Consider the following 16,087-nt stretch of genomic DNA (forward strand, 5'->3'; position numbering starts at 1 on the left):
CAAGCATATCGAAGTTAGTAAAGCGTGTAAATTTATAAAGTTTGTTAAAATCAGGAAACCAACTTTAAGTTACAAACATTAGTTGCTAAATTAATATTTAATGGCGAATAATAAACCAAAGACAAATGGAAATCCAATGATGTCAACTCTATCATCGAGCAAAATACTTCAGGTATTAAATATAACTGCAATGCTTTACTAACAGTAACACCGTTCTTAAACTTACTTTAATGTTGCTTTCATTAAAGTGTTTTTGAGCGCATGCTCACATTTAAAAAAATATATATTGTCAAATAAATGCTAATGTTTATTAAAAGGTTGTTGCCTAAAAACTTTGAAAACAATATTGCATTACAAATGGAGATTGGTCTGCATTTCATGGTACTATTTGCTCAATTTCCAGTGTGCAGCGCGAAAAAAAATGTAACTGTTATGTGCCTGAAGTACCCCCCCAAAAAAAAAAACTTTCTGGAAATTTAGGAAAACAATTTACTAATCCAGGTTGGCACACATTAAAAATCTCTCCTCTGCTATACAAAATGCAGATGGAGATTAGATGTTTGGCTAAAAACAGACATTCGCTCTGGCCAAAAATTTTACTTTTTTTAGCATATTATGCATTGTGGTAGGATTTTAGACCAGAGCCTAAAAGGTTTATAATCTTTTTTCGGTATATTATTGTAAAAAAGTAACAATCAAATATGTTGTCAGATTAATCAAGGTAATCAGCAAGCCATTGTGTGTGCTGTTCTAGAATCCTACTACATTTTCAACTTGGGGTTTATATTGCATACTTTATTTTGATTAGGGTGTTAGCTAACGTTTGGGTGGGTCAAGTATTATTGTTATATTTATTCCCCCATAGTTATTTATTTCTTGCAATTTCAATTTTGACAACTCGTTTTGTTAATGTAAAAAAGTGGCCCAATTGTATGCTACTTTTTAATCCACTAGTTAATTATTACGCTACTAATATTAAGTGAATAAATTTTTACTTGATATTGATATACGTCTTTAAGGAGTAATGATAGGATGATTGAAAACCTGTGATGCAGTTTTTAAATTGCTAATTAAAAATCTTTTTCTGCAACAGGTTTTGCTTCTGCTGAGTGCAATTTCATTTGTTGTATTGTTCTACTCGTTTGCTACGACTAAAGAGGATTTCTTCACGAAAACAAAAGCAATATACGATGAAGAAAATCGCAAGTCTGACAAGCAATCCAACAAAGGTAACATAATAATATGTGTTGATTTTTGTTCCAACTTTTTGTTTTTACCAGGAAGATTTTGTTATTTCAGAAAATGTGAAAGTTAACAGAAACTATAAAGGGGAAGAAACAATGCAAGAAAAACAACAAAAAGTTGCCAAAGTAAGTTAGTTCTATTACTAGCCATTAAAGTCCAACTCAGTTTGAAAAAAAACATTTTAATGTATATTAGAATTTTATTAAACTAAAACAACATATTTTTTTATAAACTCCTTATCGATTTTTGACTATTTTTTATGTTTTAATTTTAATAGAAACAAGCAGAAAAGCATGCGTCAGAGTACGCTAATGACTTTCATGTTCTATTCTTATTCACAAAATCCAAGGACAATCCCAAACTAAAGTAAGATTATTTTAAAAAAAAGTTTGCAAAAGATAAATGTTGTTCACATTTTATATATATATATCCAATGCAATAACCATATATCAACATTGTACAGTAATATATCTTAAACTAATGGCAATTTTTATAACTGGGCATTTTACTAATAGTAAGCACAATTTTTTTTCTTGAATTACGAAGTCTTATACAGGCTTATGTGTATGTATTTTTCGGCTGTTCTTTCATGAATCAATAAACGATTTTGTTTTGTTTTTAGGAATAAGTTCAGTACTGCCTTGGGTTCACTTTTTGAACACGCCAAGTTTGAGTCGCACGAAACATTTCATGTCCATTTTATCTGTGATGAAGAGGGCAGGGAATATGCTGAAGATTATCTCAAAAATCATGTTTCTCACCCTGATTTCTCTCTAAAGGTGAACTAAAAAGTATCAATAAAACATGTTTAATTCATGGTGTTGTGTTACGTAAGGCTTTGGTTCCTAACATTTCACGGTTCTTAGTCTCTTACAGAGGCCTTTTACACAAGTCCCCTGCTTATTTATAAAAATGAGAATTGTTTTAACCTATGCCTAATTGTTTTATTGTTTTAAAAAAAGCAAATCAAATAGAAATATATAATCTCTTGGATTTATCTGACCATAGAAGTCCAGGCCTTTCTGCCACCACTATTTATTTGCATTTAAAGAACTGACATTTTATGCAAAAAATTTTTACCCCAACACTTACATTTTGCTAGATTCACTTTCACGATGCAAGTACAGTTACAAAGGAAGTTTATCCAATGGTTCAAGCCTTACAGCATATGTTGGGCCAAAAACACCCGTACTATGAAGACACCATTTTCTTTATTTCACTTGTGCTTCACAAAATCCTACCAGACACTGTGAGAACATTTATAAACATTGTTTCTCAAACTTTTTTAACCACGTATAACCTTATGGCTTTTAATTGTCACTATGTACCACATGGTTTAAAGAGAAACCATTTTCTTAAATTTACTAATGTTGGAACGGAATGAACAATATTAATAACTAGGGCGATTATTTTTTGACTTGTCAAAAAAAGTCAAAATTTAAACGTTATGTCAAAATACACATAAATCGCTTAAAAAATAGAAAAAAAAAACTAAAGTCAGCTTTTTGAAATTGGTCGTTTAGTTATTTTGTAATTTATCGTTCATTTGATATATGTTAAAGTCATTTTAACCGTATTATATCTTTATTAGAGCAATATACGGTATAAAACGTGTGATTAACGTCGCCTAGGTTATTTAAATCAATGTATTTCTAACAGGTCACAATAAATTATTTTTTCATCGCCCTATCAATAATCTTATCACCATCGCGCCACAGGTGTTAGATTATAGTTAGATCTGATGTGGAAAAGAGTATAAGGTCTGGCAACTGTTATGATATTAAACTTGAAGTAATTTTCCCAACACCGGTTGAGAACCATTTATTTAAAACATTCAATATTTTGTTGTGGTTATAAAAAATGTGATTCGGTTTCAGGATAGCTGTTTATTTCAAGTTACAAATATTAACTTTATGTTAATATGTTTAGAAACTTTAACGAAAAGCTTATTCTAGGTTCACCGTTTGGTGCAGTTGGATTTGGATCTAAAGTTCACAGTAAACATTCGTGATATTTGGAAGGAATTTGATTATTTCAAGCATGGAAACATAATCGGGCTAGCACACGAAAATCAACCGGTTTACAGGTAAACCATCAGACTTTTTTAACAAGTTTACATTGTAATGGTTGTATGCAAATCGTAGAACCTCTTTTTTGAAATGACCAAAGTCCCAGTTATGTCATAATTATAGCAATTCAATTCAAGTCCTTGTCAAAAGAGTTTAACGTTAAGCTATTAAAATTGGTCAACTCGTACGATAATGGGCAGTCTAAAAAATAACACTAAATGAAACATTGCAAGCAAATTGTTTTATGCACAAAACTTGACCGAGTAACTCAATTTCTTGGTGCACATTGCTTAATGAAAACACTTAAATTCAGCACTATTTATAAGTTAAATCATTGACACCAGTCATTACAACACTGCTACTTTCTGTTGAAATCACATTCTTATATTTCTTGTTTTAGGCATATGCTTTACAAGTACAGAGAGGAACACCCAGAAAGTGGGGTGGGGAATCCGGCATCAAGCGGCAACCCCGGGTTCAACTCTGGGGTTATTCTGCTGCATTTTGACCACATGAGGGACTCCTACTTGTATAGGTCTTACCTCGATGTCAACAAACTACAAATATTGGTGCAGAAGTAAGAAGAGTTTTTATAATTTGATTATATTTGTTGGTATGAAATCATCATAACCTAGTACTAGGGGCTTTTAAAACTGTTTTTATGGCAGACACCCTAAAATATTTTTTTGGTTTGTGTTGACAGGGTCTGTGTACTTCATGGACCCCCTAAAACTAGATAAATGACCCCAGTTTAAGAACCCCTCTCCTCCCTTAACTTAGTGATGATTTTTTATTAACTGCAAATATTCAACATGTTACTCGTTCCCATATTTTGCCGCCATAAACTTGGTATGATAAAAATGCTAGAACTACTGGTGTTGTCATGGGTATGTAAGTAATTGTTATTTGAATAACGAAGACATCTCTAAGAATACAAGTCAAGAATCAAGAAAACGTGTTGGAAACTAAATATGAATTGTTCTTATGTTCTTAGATATTCATTTAAGGGTCATCTTGGCGACCAGGATTTCTATTCTCTGTTGAGTTTTGAACACCCGGAGTTATTTTATGCTCTCGACTGCGTTTGGAATCGACAGCTTTGCGAATGGTGGAGGTCAAAAGGTTATTCGGATATCTTTGACCAATACTTTCACTGCGATGGAAACATAAAGATATGGCATGGAAATTGCGACACCACTATTCCTGTCTAATCTTAATTCTGAGATATCACATGTTTAGAAAATACCCAAAGAATGGTGCAATTATTTCAATGCTTTACCTTTCTTTCTGCAGAAGCATTATTAGTGCTGGATCGAGCACAAAATAGGTTAAACATTCATATTATTACAATCGTATCATTTTCATCCCTTATAAGTGTTTTTCTGCCACTGTCACCATCTGCAATTGTTGCATTTTATAAATCAATATGTGCCTAATTTCAATAATTAGTTTTTTTGTACTGTTTGTATGTTTAGTTAGATAAAACGATCATTTTGTCAGTATTAATGCCTTTCTTTCTGTATTATCTGTTTTAACCAATCAATGGTGCAACTTAAACCACACAAGTGCCTAACTGCCTATTAATGCCAATTTACATGTTCAAAATCATGAATGATATTACACAGTAAACATTTTGTCTGAAGATCTCTTGTATTTATAAACCGATTTACCGCAAGCATACCATTAGCACTTTTTTATACAAACAGAAGTTAAATTGTGCTAAGCTAGAATTGGCAGTTTGGTTAAAGGATACTCTTTTGCTAGTCTTACAAAATGTACTATAATCTCTTAGAAAACAATATAGAGCTACAATATGTGGAAACCAAAAAATTATTGCCTGAAATGCTGCATGCAGTTAAGCAGCCAGTATTAATAGTGGGAAATGACTTAATCATATAATGGGTGAACTACTTTCCGTTGCTGTTAAATTTTTCAACAATGAAGTTGGTTCAGAAGTGTACAACACCACCTTGTATTACCAGAAGTATGCAGTTCCATTATTTTCCAGTTCGGTCTACCAAAAGCTTTACTTTTTCCCCTCAACCATAATTATATGGTAACCGAATTTAGTTTTTACAGGGGGGTCAGTGTAGTTTGGGGAGGCAGTTGTACTGACTGGAAGAGCAAAGGCTGCATCTTGGAAAGGTCCGACCATAGATCCACGAATCATCCAGCCTAAGTCGCCCTAGTGAAAAGCAATTAATTTAGATTTTTCCCAAACTAAACCCAGTGTCTTTTAGAAAAGTAATAAGTATGCCATTTGGATCTGTGCCAGATCACAGATGTACATAAGGTTTAGTTACACACAAATTCCTTGTGTTTAATATACCCCTGATCTTGCTTTATCTTCACTATACTGCGAAGCAACTTCGTTGAATTTCATTCCTGCTTTTAGTTTTTCCATTGCCTCCATCGATTTGGAGTGTTTCTCACAAAGAATATGGCGCACCTAAACATAACATTATATTTTAGCTATTTGTTATTAAGAGCCTGATTGGTTACACACAATAGTATTCATTACATAAAAGACTAGCTAATTTCCTATTAAACTGCTGACTATTTATTGCGCGAAAAGTTTGCTCAACCCTGGATTAGTTTATCACTAAACTATCAATGCACAATCAGGTCAGCAATTCTTTAAAATAGAGTTTAAAAAGTGACCAAAAATGTGCACTGTTCTGTTTTAATATGTGATCGAGCAATACACAATCAGGTCAGCAATTCTTTAAAATAGAATTTAAAAAGTGAGACATGTTATTACATTGTGAGCTGCACATGGACCACATTGAAACGTTCTGTAGGCCACATGCAACCTGTGGGGGAGTATGCAGCCTGCTGAATTGTATTCATTTTACTCTGTCGGCCTTTAGAAAAAGCCAGTCTACATAGGTGTGAAAACATGCTTTTGCACACCGTAGTCTTTAAAACAGTTCCTTTAACACTTGCCACAGAATGCAGACTGGTTCAGGAAACTAAAATCAGTCCATTAAGGCTTTTTGTAAGATCGGACAAGAAAAAAAAGTGCCTGCAATGGTGTCGAACTAGATCACAGTTGTTGTTTGTGTATTTGTATATATGCTGCAGTAGTGTTGAATGGTAGTAAAATAAAAACACCCACAACCTGAATAAATAGTTCAACTTAAATATCAGGAAAGCATTTGAACTGAATCGCCCACTAAGTAATTGTCTAAGTTTACTTATAATATCTCAGCAAATAAAATGTACGAACTTTAACAGATGAAGTTCCGCCTTTCTTTTCTTTGCCACCAGATGAATCCCCGGCATCTGAACCTGAAATGTAACATGTTGTCACACAAGTTTAGTAATAATGAGACCAGGTCATCAGTTTATGTAGTACACTAACAAATGTTTTATAACTTAGCATTGAGATTATGAGTATTAGGACTATTGTTTACAAAGACAATAAATTATGGAAATATTGCAAAACACAATTAATTAAATTTAACAATACCACCACCCAAACCCTAAACTAAATCAATGCCTAACCCCAAATAGATCCGAGCGATTCGGCAAGAAGTCACTTCAACAAAAAATATGCAATTTTGTTGAAGTAAAGCTACTGTTCATTGTAATAACAAGTTTACATTAAGACTTTGTTTGCTGACCTTTTTTTCCGCCTCCACCTTTTGCTTTCCCACCACCTTTAGGTTTCGGCATTTCTTTAGTTATTTAATATTTAAGAATTTGGAAAATTTATTTTTACTACATAAGCAAATGTGTCGATTGGGTAATACCCGGTTTAGAAACAAACTTAGCGCAATATTTCTCAATTTATCAGGCTTCAGACTCTCTGAATTAACAAATAAATATTTTCCGAACCTGTTTAACGATTTTATAGACATATCTTTTGATGGGGACACTTTAAATAACCTAACATTTCAGGTATTTATTTTAAAATTCCCCTTCATATTAGTTTTAAACTGTGACATCACAAATAAATTCTATTGCGTCACAATACAACAATATAATAATTTTGCATTTGGTGTGTTTTTCTGTAAAAAAAATGTAGATTTTTGTAAAGTGTTGACTTGAATTGCAGTAAACTGGCAAATTCAAGTCAACATGGAGGAAAAGATTAAAATGAGCTACCGGCTGATGGTGCCCGAGTTAGCGAGGACTTGCTTATCAGCGCAAAGTGCTCTATCAGGCAAACCAAATATTGAAGCGGTGCCTCTGGGTGCTAAACTACCACTAATACCAGGCAGCAGAATCGTACTTTCAACTGAAAAACTGGGAGCAAAGGTACGTGTAAAAAATTCGGTAGTATGTTTTTGCCTATTTCAAGTGGATTGTTTTAGCCTCAATGCGATTAAGTTTTCCTTTCAAGATAATTTGATTGGTTGGTTTACTTTCCTGGTTAAGTTTTTTATATACATAAATGCAGTGCAGGTTACATGGCCCAATCAACTATTGTTTACCAGGGCTGCGGAATCGGTAAAAACAAAACGAGGCCAACTTCGGCCAAATTTGCCGATTCTGTCGAGTACCGTGTCCGGCTCTGACTGTACAGCCTGTATTCCACCAATTCATGTAACTAAAACAGGGTGGATATTCAGCAATCCACTTTTTAATTTATCCACCAGCAACAATGCATGGTTGGAAAATATTCCACCATAAGCTATTCAATCTTTACGATTTGCAGCGTATGATTACGATTTTTTATTCCTTTTTTAAGTAGACTTACTCGAGCCTAGAGTTGTAATCCACAGCCCTGGTTTACACCAGCGAGGTTTAGTGAAGCAATGGACTCGCATAGGGTCTTAGTTTTCCCATGTCTTGTCTATATCATATTTTCACCTCAGCTACACCAACCGTCATGTGATTTCGATCGAACTTACCCAAGTGACGTGTACATCAGCAACGAGTACAGATGCCTACACGACCCACACCTCAGACACTACTTTGTACACCCAACAACGCAAAAGCGACTGAGGAAAACCGGATTTATAACGGACGACAAAAAGGTAGAAGATTTTTTTTTATAGTAGGTTATGTTTTTATTTGGGTCCTTTACCTTTTACTTTTTTTGCTGCTTTTCTTACCTCCGTTATGCCTTTTCTGTACAACACACTATGTGTTATTAAAGACAATTTCCGTTTTGATATCCCTGTTCGCAATTTGGAAAAAATACGTCGCAGAATGCGAGGAAGGTTTCTAGAGGCAAAATGATTTTCTAGTTTAACCAGCTATTAATTAAAATATTATATGCCTTCCCGAAAGATTACTCTGCGTCCCCAGAGGCCAAAGTCACGATTGATAAAAAGTGTTGAAAACAAGTCATTTTATAATGAATTAAGTCCAAGTCAAGTTCTTTTAAAAATTTGGCGTTAAACTGCTAAAATTGGAAAGCTAGCCCGACTACGAGCAATAGCTCAACTAAAAAATAACAAAACGCACCATAGCAAGCAGATTGTTTTATGTAGAAACATTCGGATTTTTTTTTTATTCAAAAAAAAAAATAGTAAAAACGCTTTATTTTAACCCAAGTCATGTGTCCGAAAGACTTAGAGTCAAGTCATTACAACACTGTTGATAAACGCTGGTATAAACAACTATGTTTTCTCCACAGGTTGTGTGTTCCTTGAAAGAGTACAATCTCTACCGGCAATATTTGAAGCACCTCAGCATCGAATACTTCAACAAGATACAACGGGAGGATTATGAGAAGGAATTGGAATCGCAAAGGGAAAAGATTAAATCGGCGATTCGTAAAAAGCAACAGGTTGGTGTTGTATGAACTTAAATTTAATTTTTCTGATACGGATTATATGTCTAAAGTGACTACAGGACTGTTTGGCTTTCCTGTATCAAACAAATTTAAATTTTTACGTTCCAACTAGTTGTGATGACATTTATTCTGTGCGCTTCTGACTAAATTGCGCTTGTTTTTGTTTATTTACATTAATTTATTAAACACGGTTAGGGGAAGCTTGTCGTAATTAAAATGCAAGTTCCAAACCAGCAGCACCAACTGATTTACTGACAGATTTATCATAATACTTAGCGTACTTAACAAAATCATTTTGAATGGTTTGTATAGATAATTTGTAGCTTTATTTTGAACTTTTAATGCTCCACAGGACCCAGACAACCCGATCACTCGACGCATTAACCGAGCAAGAAAGGCAAGGAATATAATGGAAAAAGCTCTTTTCTTGAAGGTAAACATTTACATAAAGCCACATTCTTTAAGATTATCCAAATTACGAAACTGGGCGTTTTGGAGAAGTAGTTATTCAAACATATTTTTGAAACTGACAAAAAATATTATCAAAGTACCAACATTTGGAACACATATTAGGGCATTTCGAAACGTTGGTGCTTTAATAAAATATTGTCAAAAGAACAATTTTACAATTGAAACAATGCCTGACAGCAGTACATTGAAAAAAATGCTATGCATAATAATCGTAGTGTCTAACTTTTCTGATAGTTAAAGTATGCTGCCCACCGAACAGCACATTATGTAAACTGACCAAGATATTAGGCTACTAACTGAAACGTTGCGCTTTTCGCCTAGCTACAATGTCTTGCTAATCAGATTAGCACCAACAGTGATTTTTTAAAGTGTTTTGCGGGACCAAAACGGTCCCCCAAATTTCTCCAGCGATTTCCCAAATTTGGACTTGCAACTTTTTGGTATTTAAATAAAACACTTGCGGTCTCTTAAAACTACTTAGCGGTCACCCAAACCAAACCTTAAAAAAAAACAGAGCACCAATACCACCCTGTTATCGGACAAATACCGATTCTTGACGTGGTATCCCCCACGTTAAAACAATATCGGAAATCTTAAATTAGATGAAACACATTTGTGCTTAACAACTGTGATCTGGCCTTCTGGAGCTGCTTGTTGACCGATTATGGCTTACGTATCATTAGTACACCACAGGGCAGGCTAGAAAAACAACTTACCTGCAGTGAGGTCATACCGGGACCGTCGCTCTACCAACTAAATACACAGGCTCAGAGGGGAGCAAGTCGAGAAATTCTTTACTTTTTTTTCTAGCCTGCCTTACAGGACTGCGATGTCTTTCGGTGTATCTTAAATTAAATTATCATTTTTTTTTCGCTTCAAGGGAAAGAAGATGGACAAGATTAGCGAAGAGGAACATCTTGAGAGGAGTAGGAGAAAGGAGCAGGAGATGCGCAGGAGAATCAAGGAGGAAATAGTGAGAGAAAGAAAGAGGGAGAGACTCAAGAAGATAAAGATTATGCACATGGAAGAGGTTCGCGTCTGAATGTGATTCTGAGAAATAAATAGGTGGCACGATATAAAGATAAAACCGTTGGTAGAAAAAGTTAAGTAGAAATGCTATTTCGGTTGTGCAAAGGCTTGTCAAGAATTCAATCCAATTTGTCTTTATATAGTGCACCTAATACCCCTATAGAATCAGACAAATACGTCCGTTTACTCAAGATTGACAGATAAACAATTCATTAAGCAGCATGGGTTTGCTAATCAAGAATGGCCAATCGTGAAGTGGGTAGGAAATTTACTAGTTTTTACGCTGTGCTTCAACAAATGTATGACGTAACTGCGTGATGGCAAAACTTCAGCTTGGTGTGTTTCAGGCAACATATAGGGTGGTTAGCTCCTATGACGTAGTCGATGACGTAATAAATTTCGGCGCGATTGCGAAGTTTGTTAAATAGGTTAAGGTAGACTGGACCAAAAAACTTTCAACAATTAGGTTTTGAGCATTTAAAAAAAATACAACACAGTTATAAACTCAAAATGAAAGGAACCAGACTTAACATTATAAACAAATTGCGACGATTCTCAAAGCAACAACGAACAGCTCACCTTGTCATGCGACGTCATCACTTAAACGAATGGGACTTCCCCGAACCTGCATTTTACTCGAAACATTTCTTGCCTGATTAAACATTACAGAAGCGCAATTTATTAGTTTTCGATCGAATACCTAAGCTATTTGTTTCCATCCACCAGGAGCGCTTGATGCGGGAGGAACTTCTCTTCTACAAACATCAGGAGGAGGTTTACCGGAGCAAGGAGCTGGAAGAAAGAAAAAAGTCGGTTCTTATCGAGAAGCAGAGGTAGAACAGTCAATATAGATTAAACGTGAAGGTTTTTTTTTTCTAACCACCGAGAAGAAGAGGCGATTTAGGAAAAAATCTATATATAGAGAGTTTATATCGGGAGCTTGCTTCTGTTTATTAGATAAAAGTACATCACCAGATATTTTTGCCTCCGTATAAATGAGTTTTAATATGGCCAATTTTCTAAAAAGGTCGCATGAGTTTATTATAAACAATAAACTGCTTTAATCAGTACAATGTTTACCCTGCAATAAAACAAGATTTTGTAACAAAACATCAGAAAGCAGTTGGCAAAACGCCACTAAGCTTAAATTCTGACTCACCTACAGTTGTTTCAGCTAAAAGCACAGCAAAAACAAACAAATTAAAACAATCGCCGAAATTCTTCAACACAACACTCTCACAACTAGACATTTTCCCAAATACATGGCGATGCACTATAGTTAGATATCTTAACATGGATTTTCTAATGAAGAATGTGTATTAAAGTTTTTTTCTACAAAGACCAAAAGTTTTATAGCACACAGTTTGAGAATTTTTGTTTCAAAACGTCGTTTTACAGGAAGTTGACTGAGAAGTACGAACGTAAGAAGCGATTCCATTTGCTTAAAGTCGCAGAATTCCACCAACTTATCGCTGAAAAAGCTGAAACCAGACAAAAGAACGTCGAGTTTTGGAAAAGGCATTTCGAGGAGAAGCTTAAACGACAGCATCGTAAGGACGTTTGTGTAAATAAGCCGTTAAAACAGGTCATGGTTGGTTGAGTGTCTTGTGTAAAAGTGTGCTTTTTGTGGCTCGAAGTAGAAAAAATCTCATAAATTTGCTGCTTAATTTTATAAAGTTAGTTTTGTGGCAATATCGAAAACCATCAGAGGAAGTTGCAGTGTGCGCACTTCTCGAACAAAACTTTCTTTTAAAAAAGGTTATTTTTAGTAAATTTACTGCAACATGATGTTTAATGTTACGATATTCAAAATACATATATTTGCAGGGTTTTTTGTGAAAACAAAATGCCAAATGCTAATTGAAAGACGATACACTTGTAAAACAAAATGCGCTTCTCAGGCGATTTTCAATCCATTATGACGCAACACCAGCAAGCGCGAGACGAGCGGAACCGAAAGATCGAAGAAAGTTTGAAGGCTCGTGGTTGGACTGGGTTCGATCGCATCTATCCTAAACGGAAGGAACCGCAGTTGAAGAAGAAAAAGTAAGATTACAAGAGGATGAAATAAATTTACATCAGGGCTGCGATAAATATATATATTTATTTGTTATGACATTTAAAAAAATATGTTTGCATTATTTATGTCATTTACGAGTGTCTTACCAATAACCGGTAAATATTCTATTTAACCGGGGCAACGCCAGGTATTTCGTCTAGTATATTTATAAACTGGAGTCCGACAGCCAACTCCCCTTAAGGTTTTACAGTAAACAAAAACCGAAAATTTCCCGTTGCTTGCTTTAGAATATTGGCCGAAGCCCGAATTAATGTTCAGCTCAGGGTCATTGTGTTTGGATTAAATTGTTGCGTTACAAAGTCTAAATGTGTAACGTTTATAACACTTTAAAATTAAACCAAGTCTACTTGTAGGGTCGCGACTTTATATGTTTGGCAACATTTCGAGTTCAATTTTGTTTGTTTCTACACATTTGTTAAATATTTGTACAAATTAGTCGTTTCTATTCAATTTTATTTAAATCTTTGTAATGTTGTGTTATTATTTGTGTATCATGTACGCCTCCTTGCAAACCGTCAACCTTGTTTGCCCTTTTCTTGTTTTGCCAACCTAACATTATTTCAGTTTTATATGTAATTAATTAATTAGAAATTACTAATAGTTTTTACAACCGTACAGGTCAAAGAAGAAGAAGAAGAAAAAAGGCATCTGGGGACAAAGTGACCTAAGTTCTCTTGGATTCCATAGTGCTGTTGTTCCTGACGATTTACTGGAGTTAATCTGGGACGGGGAAAGTTGCGAATCAAGCGAATCTTCGAGTAAGCTATCGTGATCGAAAGCTTGAGTTAAAATAGTTTACATTTTTTTTGTGACAACCAAAAGAAACAATTTTAAGTTTTCTGTGAAAAACGGAGTTGTCAATTGCGCTACTGCGAACGCTAGGTTTAAAAGAGTTTATAATGGAAAACATACTTTTCTTAGCTTGGATGCATTTCAATTACTTGGTTATTTCCTGCCATAAATCAATTCGCCTTAAGGCAATCGTAAACTTAATAACTTTTCACTTTTTGTTGAAGACTTTTGAGTCTGATCGTTTTACCTCGAGTTCAAGACCACACTTTTGAGTTAAAATGTAGGTGCGAACAAATAAGTTTGTCAGAAAGTCCCGTTCTTTTACATTTTTCGCTTTTTGGAAAAAACAAAACAATTTGCTCATCCTTAAAGCACTTTGTTTGACCCTAATCATTGTTGCGCCGTAAAACGACCACTTGGTTTTACTCTTTTTTGTCCCTTCGACTTCAAATTCCATTCATTACGTCAACAGGTGATGACGACACAAACAGTGACGAGCACATGTCCGGGGGTGACGCCCACCCCTGTTCCCCGCCGCCCCCCAAGCTCTCCCTCTCCGAGCAAGCACGTCACATTTGTGATGACGTCATAACCAGCGAGCGGGCACGCCACCTAGTGGAGCAGGTGATAGTGAGGACGCAAGAGCTGGAGGTTGCGTCACAGGAGGTGGTGGACCAAGCTGTGAGGATCAGCAGGGATGTTCTGATACCGATGTTGAGGAGGTATGAAGAAAGAACCGGGGAAAAGATCCCCGATGGAAAGGTGAGGAACAAATGGATATAAAGTTATGGTTGGTGCGGCATTATTGCGCGGTTATGCTTGCCGACGTCGTTAATTGATTTTATGAAAAGCTATTTGATTTTTCAACATATGTGCTATAATTTTCAGACTTTTTATTGCGCATTTACGCATACTTATGGTTATTGAAAAGCTGATTATTTTTTATACTGTGTTCTGCAAATTTCAAATTTTTCGACAAAAATAGTTGGATTATGAATTGAAATATAATAATCTTGTACCAGTAAATCCAGTAATGGTTTCGCATTTGAATTTTAAATGTTTTTTCTCTTTCATTCGATATTAATTATTTATTTAAAACCCTCAAAAAATTGTTTAACGCTTTTTAAAATAAAAGGCGTTTTTCAAAATCAGTAAAAGAAACTTAGCCTAGTTGGGCCAATTAACCATTAAATCGACGTGTATATGTGACGTGACACTTGTATGTTTATGACGTCAGATCATCGAGACGCTGCGTGAGATCTGCAGTGTTGTGTTGGACGAGGAAGAAGACCAAGTTGCTCCACTCCTGGACCTTTCAACGGATGAGGGGAAGACGACGGTGAAAGCAGGGAAGAAGGATTCAAACGTCAGGTGAGTGGAGTGGATCACGTAGAACAGGGGTTCCTAAACTTTTTTACCGCGGACCCCTAAAATTTTTTGGCTTTGCGTGGACCACAGTAGGCAAGAAATTTTTAAAATTAATGTCAGAAATTGACGTCACAATACAAATAAACTTCAAAAGCTTTTTTAATTAAAGTTATTTAAACATCGGTATTTTGTGTAGTGGCGTATTTCTTTCAAGTTATTTTGTTGCGTGGTAAATAAATTGTAAGCGGATCGGCGTGGTTATTTGACAGGCCGTCATGCATTAGCCGACATGCGCGGAGTTTTCCTAAAAAACAAAGTCTTTTGGGGGAAAAAATCGTTAATTATTTTAATGTTTAACATTTTAGCATTGCAATGCCGCATTGACTATTAAATGAACATTTTCCGCCACCCTAACGTTCGTTCGTTGTAACAAGGTTCATCTTATCCAACACGGAAATCCCCTTACCCCACCACAAAAGCAACCGACCGCCCACCCCCAAACAACGAATGGTCAAGTTTATGGACGAAAGTTGCGATTCCTTTGATATGAATGTAAGAGAAAATGGGTTGTTAACCTCAACAGAATCGGCTTGAATCATTTTGGTGACTAATTTCAGTTGACGGTTAATGAAAACACTTTACTTTAAAACAAATTGGTTAGTAATTTGTAACAGTAACGTAGTTTTCCTCGTCGAAATGGATTGTTGCTACGCGCAGCTCTTAAATTTGTTATTCGACACTATAAACATGGAGACAATAGTATTTCACATTACTCGCTATAGCGAAGTAAAGTATTGGATGCAGTTGGCAAACAGCCATTGCTTACAAATCGCAAATCATATGATTTGAAACATGACATAAAATCATTTGTTAGCTGAAAAACCCACTTTAATTAATTGTCGCCCTATTTGACTAGCGATACCGGTATCGGCTACGATGCGATATTATTATCGGACACCGAGCATGATTATAACCCCTCTATTCCACCCTCCAGCTACTGACCGAGTCCGACTCCCAACTTCTCCTCATGGACACAATTAAGAGTCTTGCGAAGAAAGTGGTTGACCAAGTGTTCGAATCCACCTCATCAGAACTTCACGTTTCAAGGTGGGTTCATATTTTCTCATTGGATAGGTGGTACTTTACAGAAGGACTTTACGAAACTTGGTCGCATAAAAAGTTTCAATTTCACACAAAGCGTTACATCATAATAGCTTGAGAATCACACTCTTCAAACAACAATCAAGACCTTGCAGACTGGTTGTTGTTCGAAGCGGTTTCGCT

At 35.4% G+C, this 16,087-nt stretch overlaps 3 protein-coding genes across 3 annotated transcripts in view; 2 read left to right on the forward strand and 1 right to left on the reverse strand.

The window, feature by feature from the left end:
- The first annotated feature begins 17 nt into the window (after positions 1-17).
- On the forward strand, positions 18-4,956 carry LOC146146523 (xyloside xylosyltransferase 1-like). Its single transcript, XM_083387222.1, has 9 exons — positions 18-172; positions 1,094-1,229; positions 1,300-1,370; positions 1,523-1,611; positions 1,868-2,024; positions 2,348-2,494; positions 3,201-3,331; positions 3,715-3,891; positions 4,309-4,956. Exons 1-9 carry the CDS (start codon positions 101-103, stop codon positions 4,523-4,525), a joined length of 1,197 nt encoding a protein of 398 aa, XP_083243348.1. The 5' UTR covers positions 18-100; the 3' UTR covers positions 4,526-4,956.
- On the reverse strand, positions 4,956-7,000 carry LOC146146524 (peptidyl-prolyl cis-trans isomerase NIMA-interacting 4-like). Its single transcript, XM_083387243.1, has 4 exons — positions 6,941-7,000; positions 6,544-6,605; positions 5,644-5,763; positions 4,956-5,499 (listed from the first exon to the last, which is right to left on the reverse strand). The coding sequence occupies exons 1-4, from the start codon at positions 6,990-6,992 to the stop codon at positions 5,341-5,343; spliced, it is 393 nt and encodes a 130-aa protein (XP_083243369.1). The 5' UTR covers positions 6,993-7,000; the 3' UTR covers positions 4,956-5,340.
- Positions 7,001-7,397: 397 nt separating this feature from the next.
- LOC146146525 (uncharacterized) overlaps positions 7,398-16,087 on the forward strand; it is a 34,423-nt gene continuing 25,733 nt past the window's right edge. Inside the window, exons 1-13 of the mRNA XM_083386838.1 lie at positions 7,398-7,577; positions 8,138-8,299; positions 8,905-9,057; positions 9,416-9,496; positions 10,415-10,564; positions 11,290-11,396; positions 11,962-12,113; positions 12,465-12,609; positions 13,262-13,401; positions 13,908-14,197; positions 14,673-14,806; positions 15,238-15,355; positions 15,798-15,910. Of these exons, the coding sequence (XP_083242964.1) occupies positions 7,398-7,577; positions 8,138-8,299; positions 8,905-9,057; positions 9,416-9,496; positions 10,415-10,564; positions 11,290-11,396; positions 11,962-12,113; positions 12,465-12,609; positions 13,262-13,401; positions 13,908-14,197; positions 14,673-14,806; positions 15,238-15,355; positions 15,798-15,910 (1,925 nt within the window). The remainder of the gene's footprint in view (positions 7,578-8,137; positions 8,300-8,904; positions 9,058-9,415; positions 9,497-10,414; positions 10,565-11,289; positions 11,397-11,961; positions 12,114-12,464; positions 12,610-13,261; positions 13,402-13,907; positions 14,198-14,672; positions 14,807-15,237; positions 15,356-15,797; positions 15,911-16,087) is intronic.

Source organism: Ascidiella aspersa, chromosome 4 (assembly GCF_963924565.1).
Source record: "Ascidiella aspersa chromosome 4, kaAscAspe10.2, whole genome shotgun sequence".
In the NCBI taxonomy this organism is placed as follows: domain Eukaryota; kingdom Metazoa; phylum Chordata; class Ascidiacea; order Phlebobranchia; family Ascidiidae; genus Ascidiella; species Ascidiella aspersa.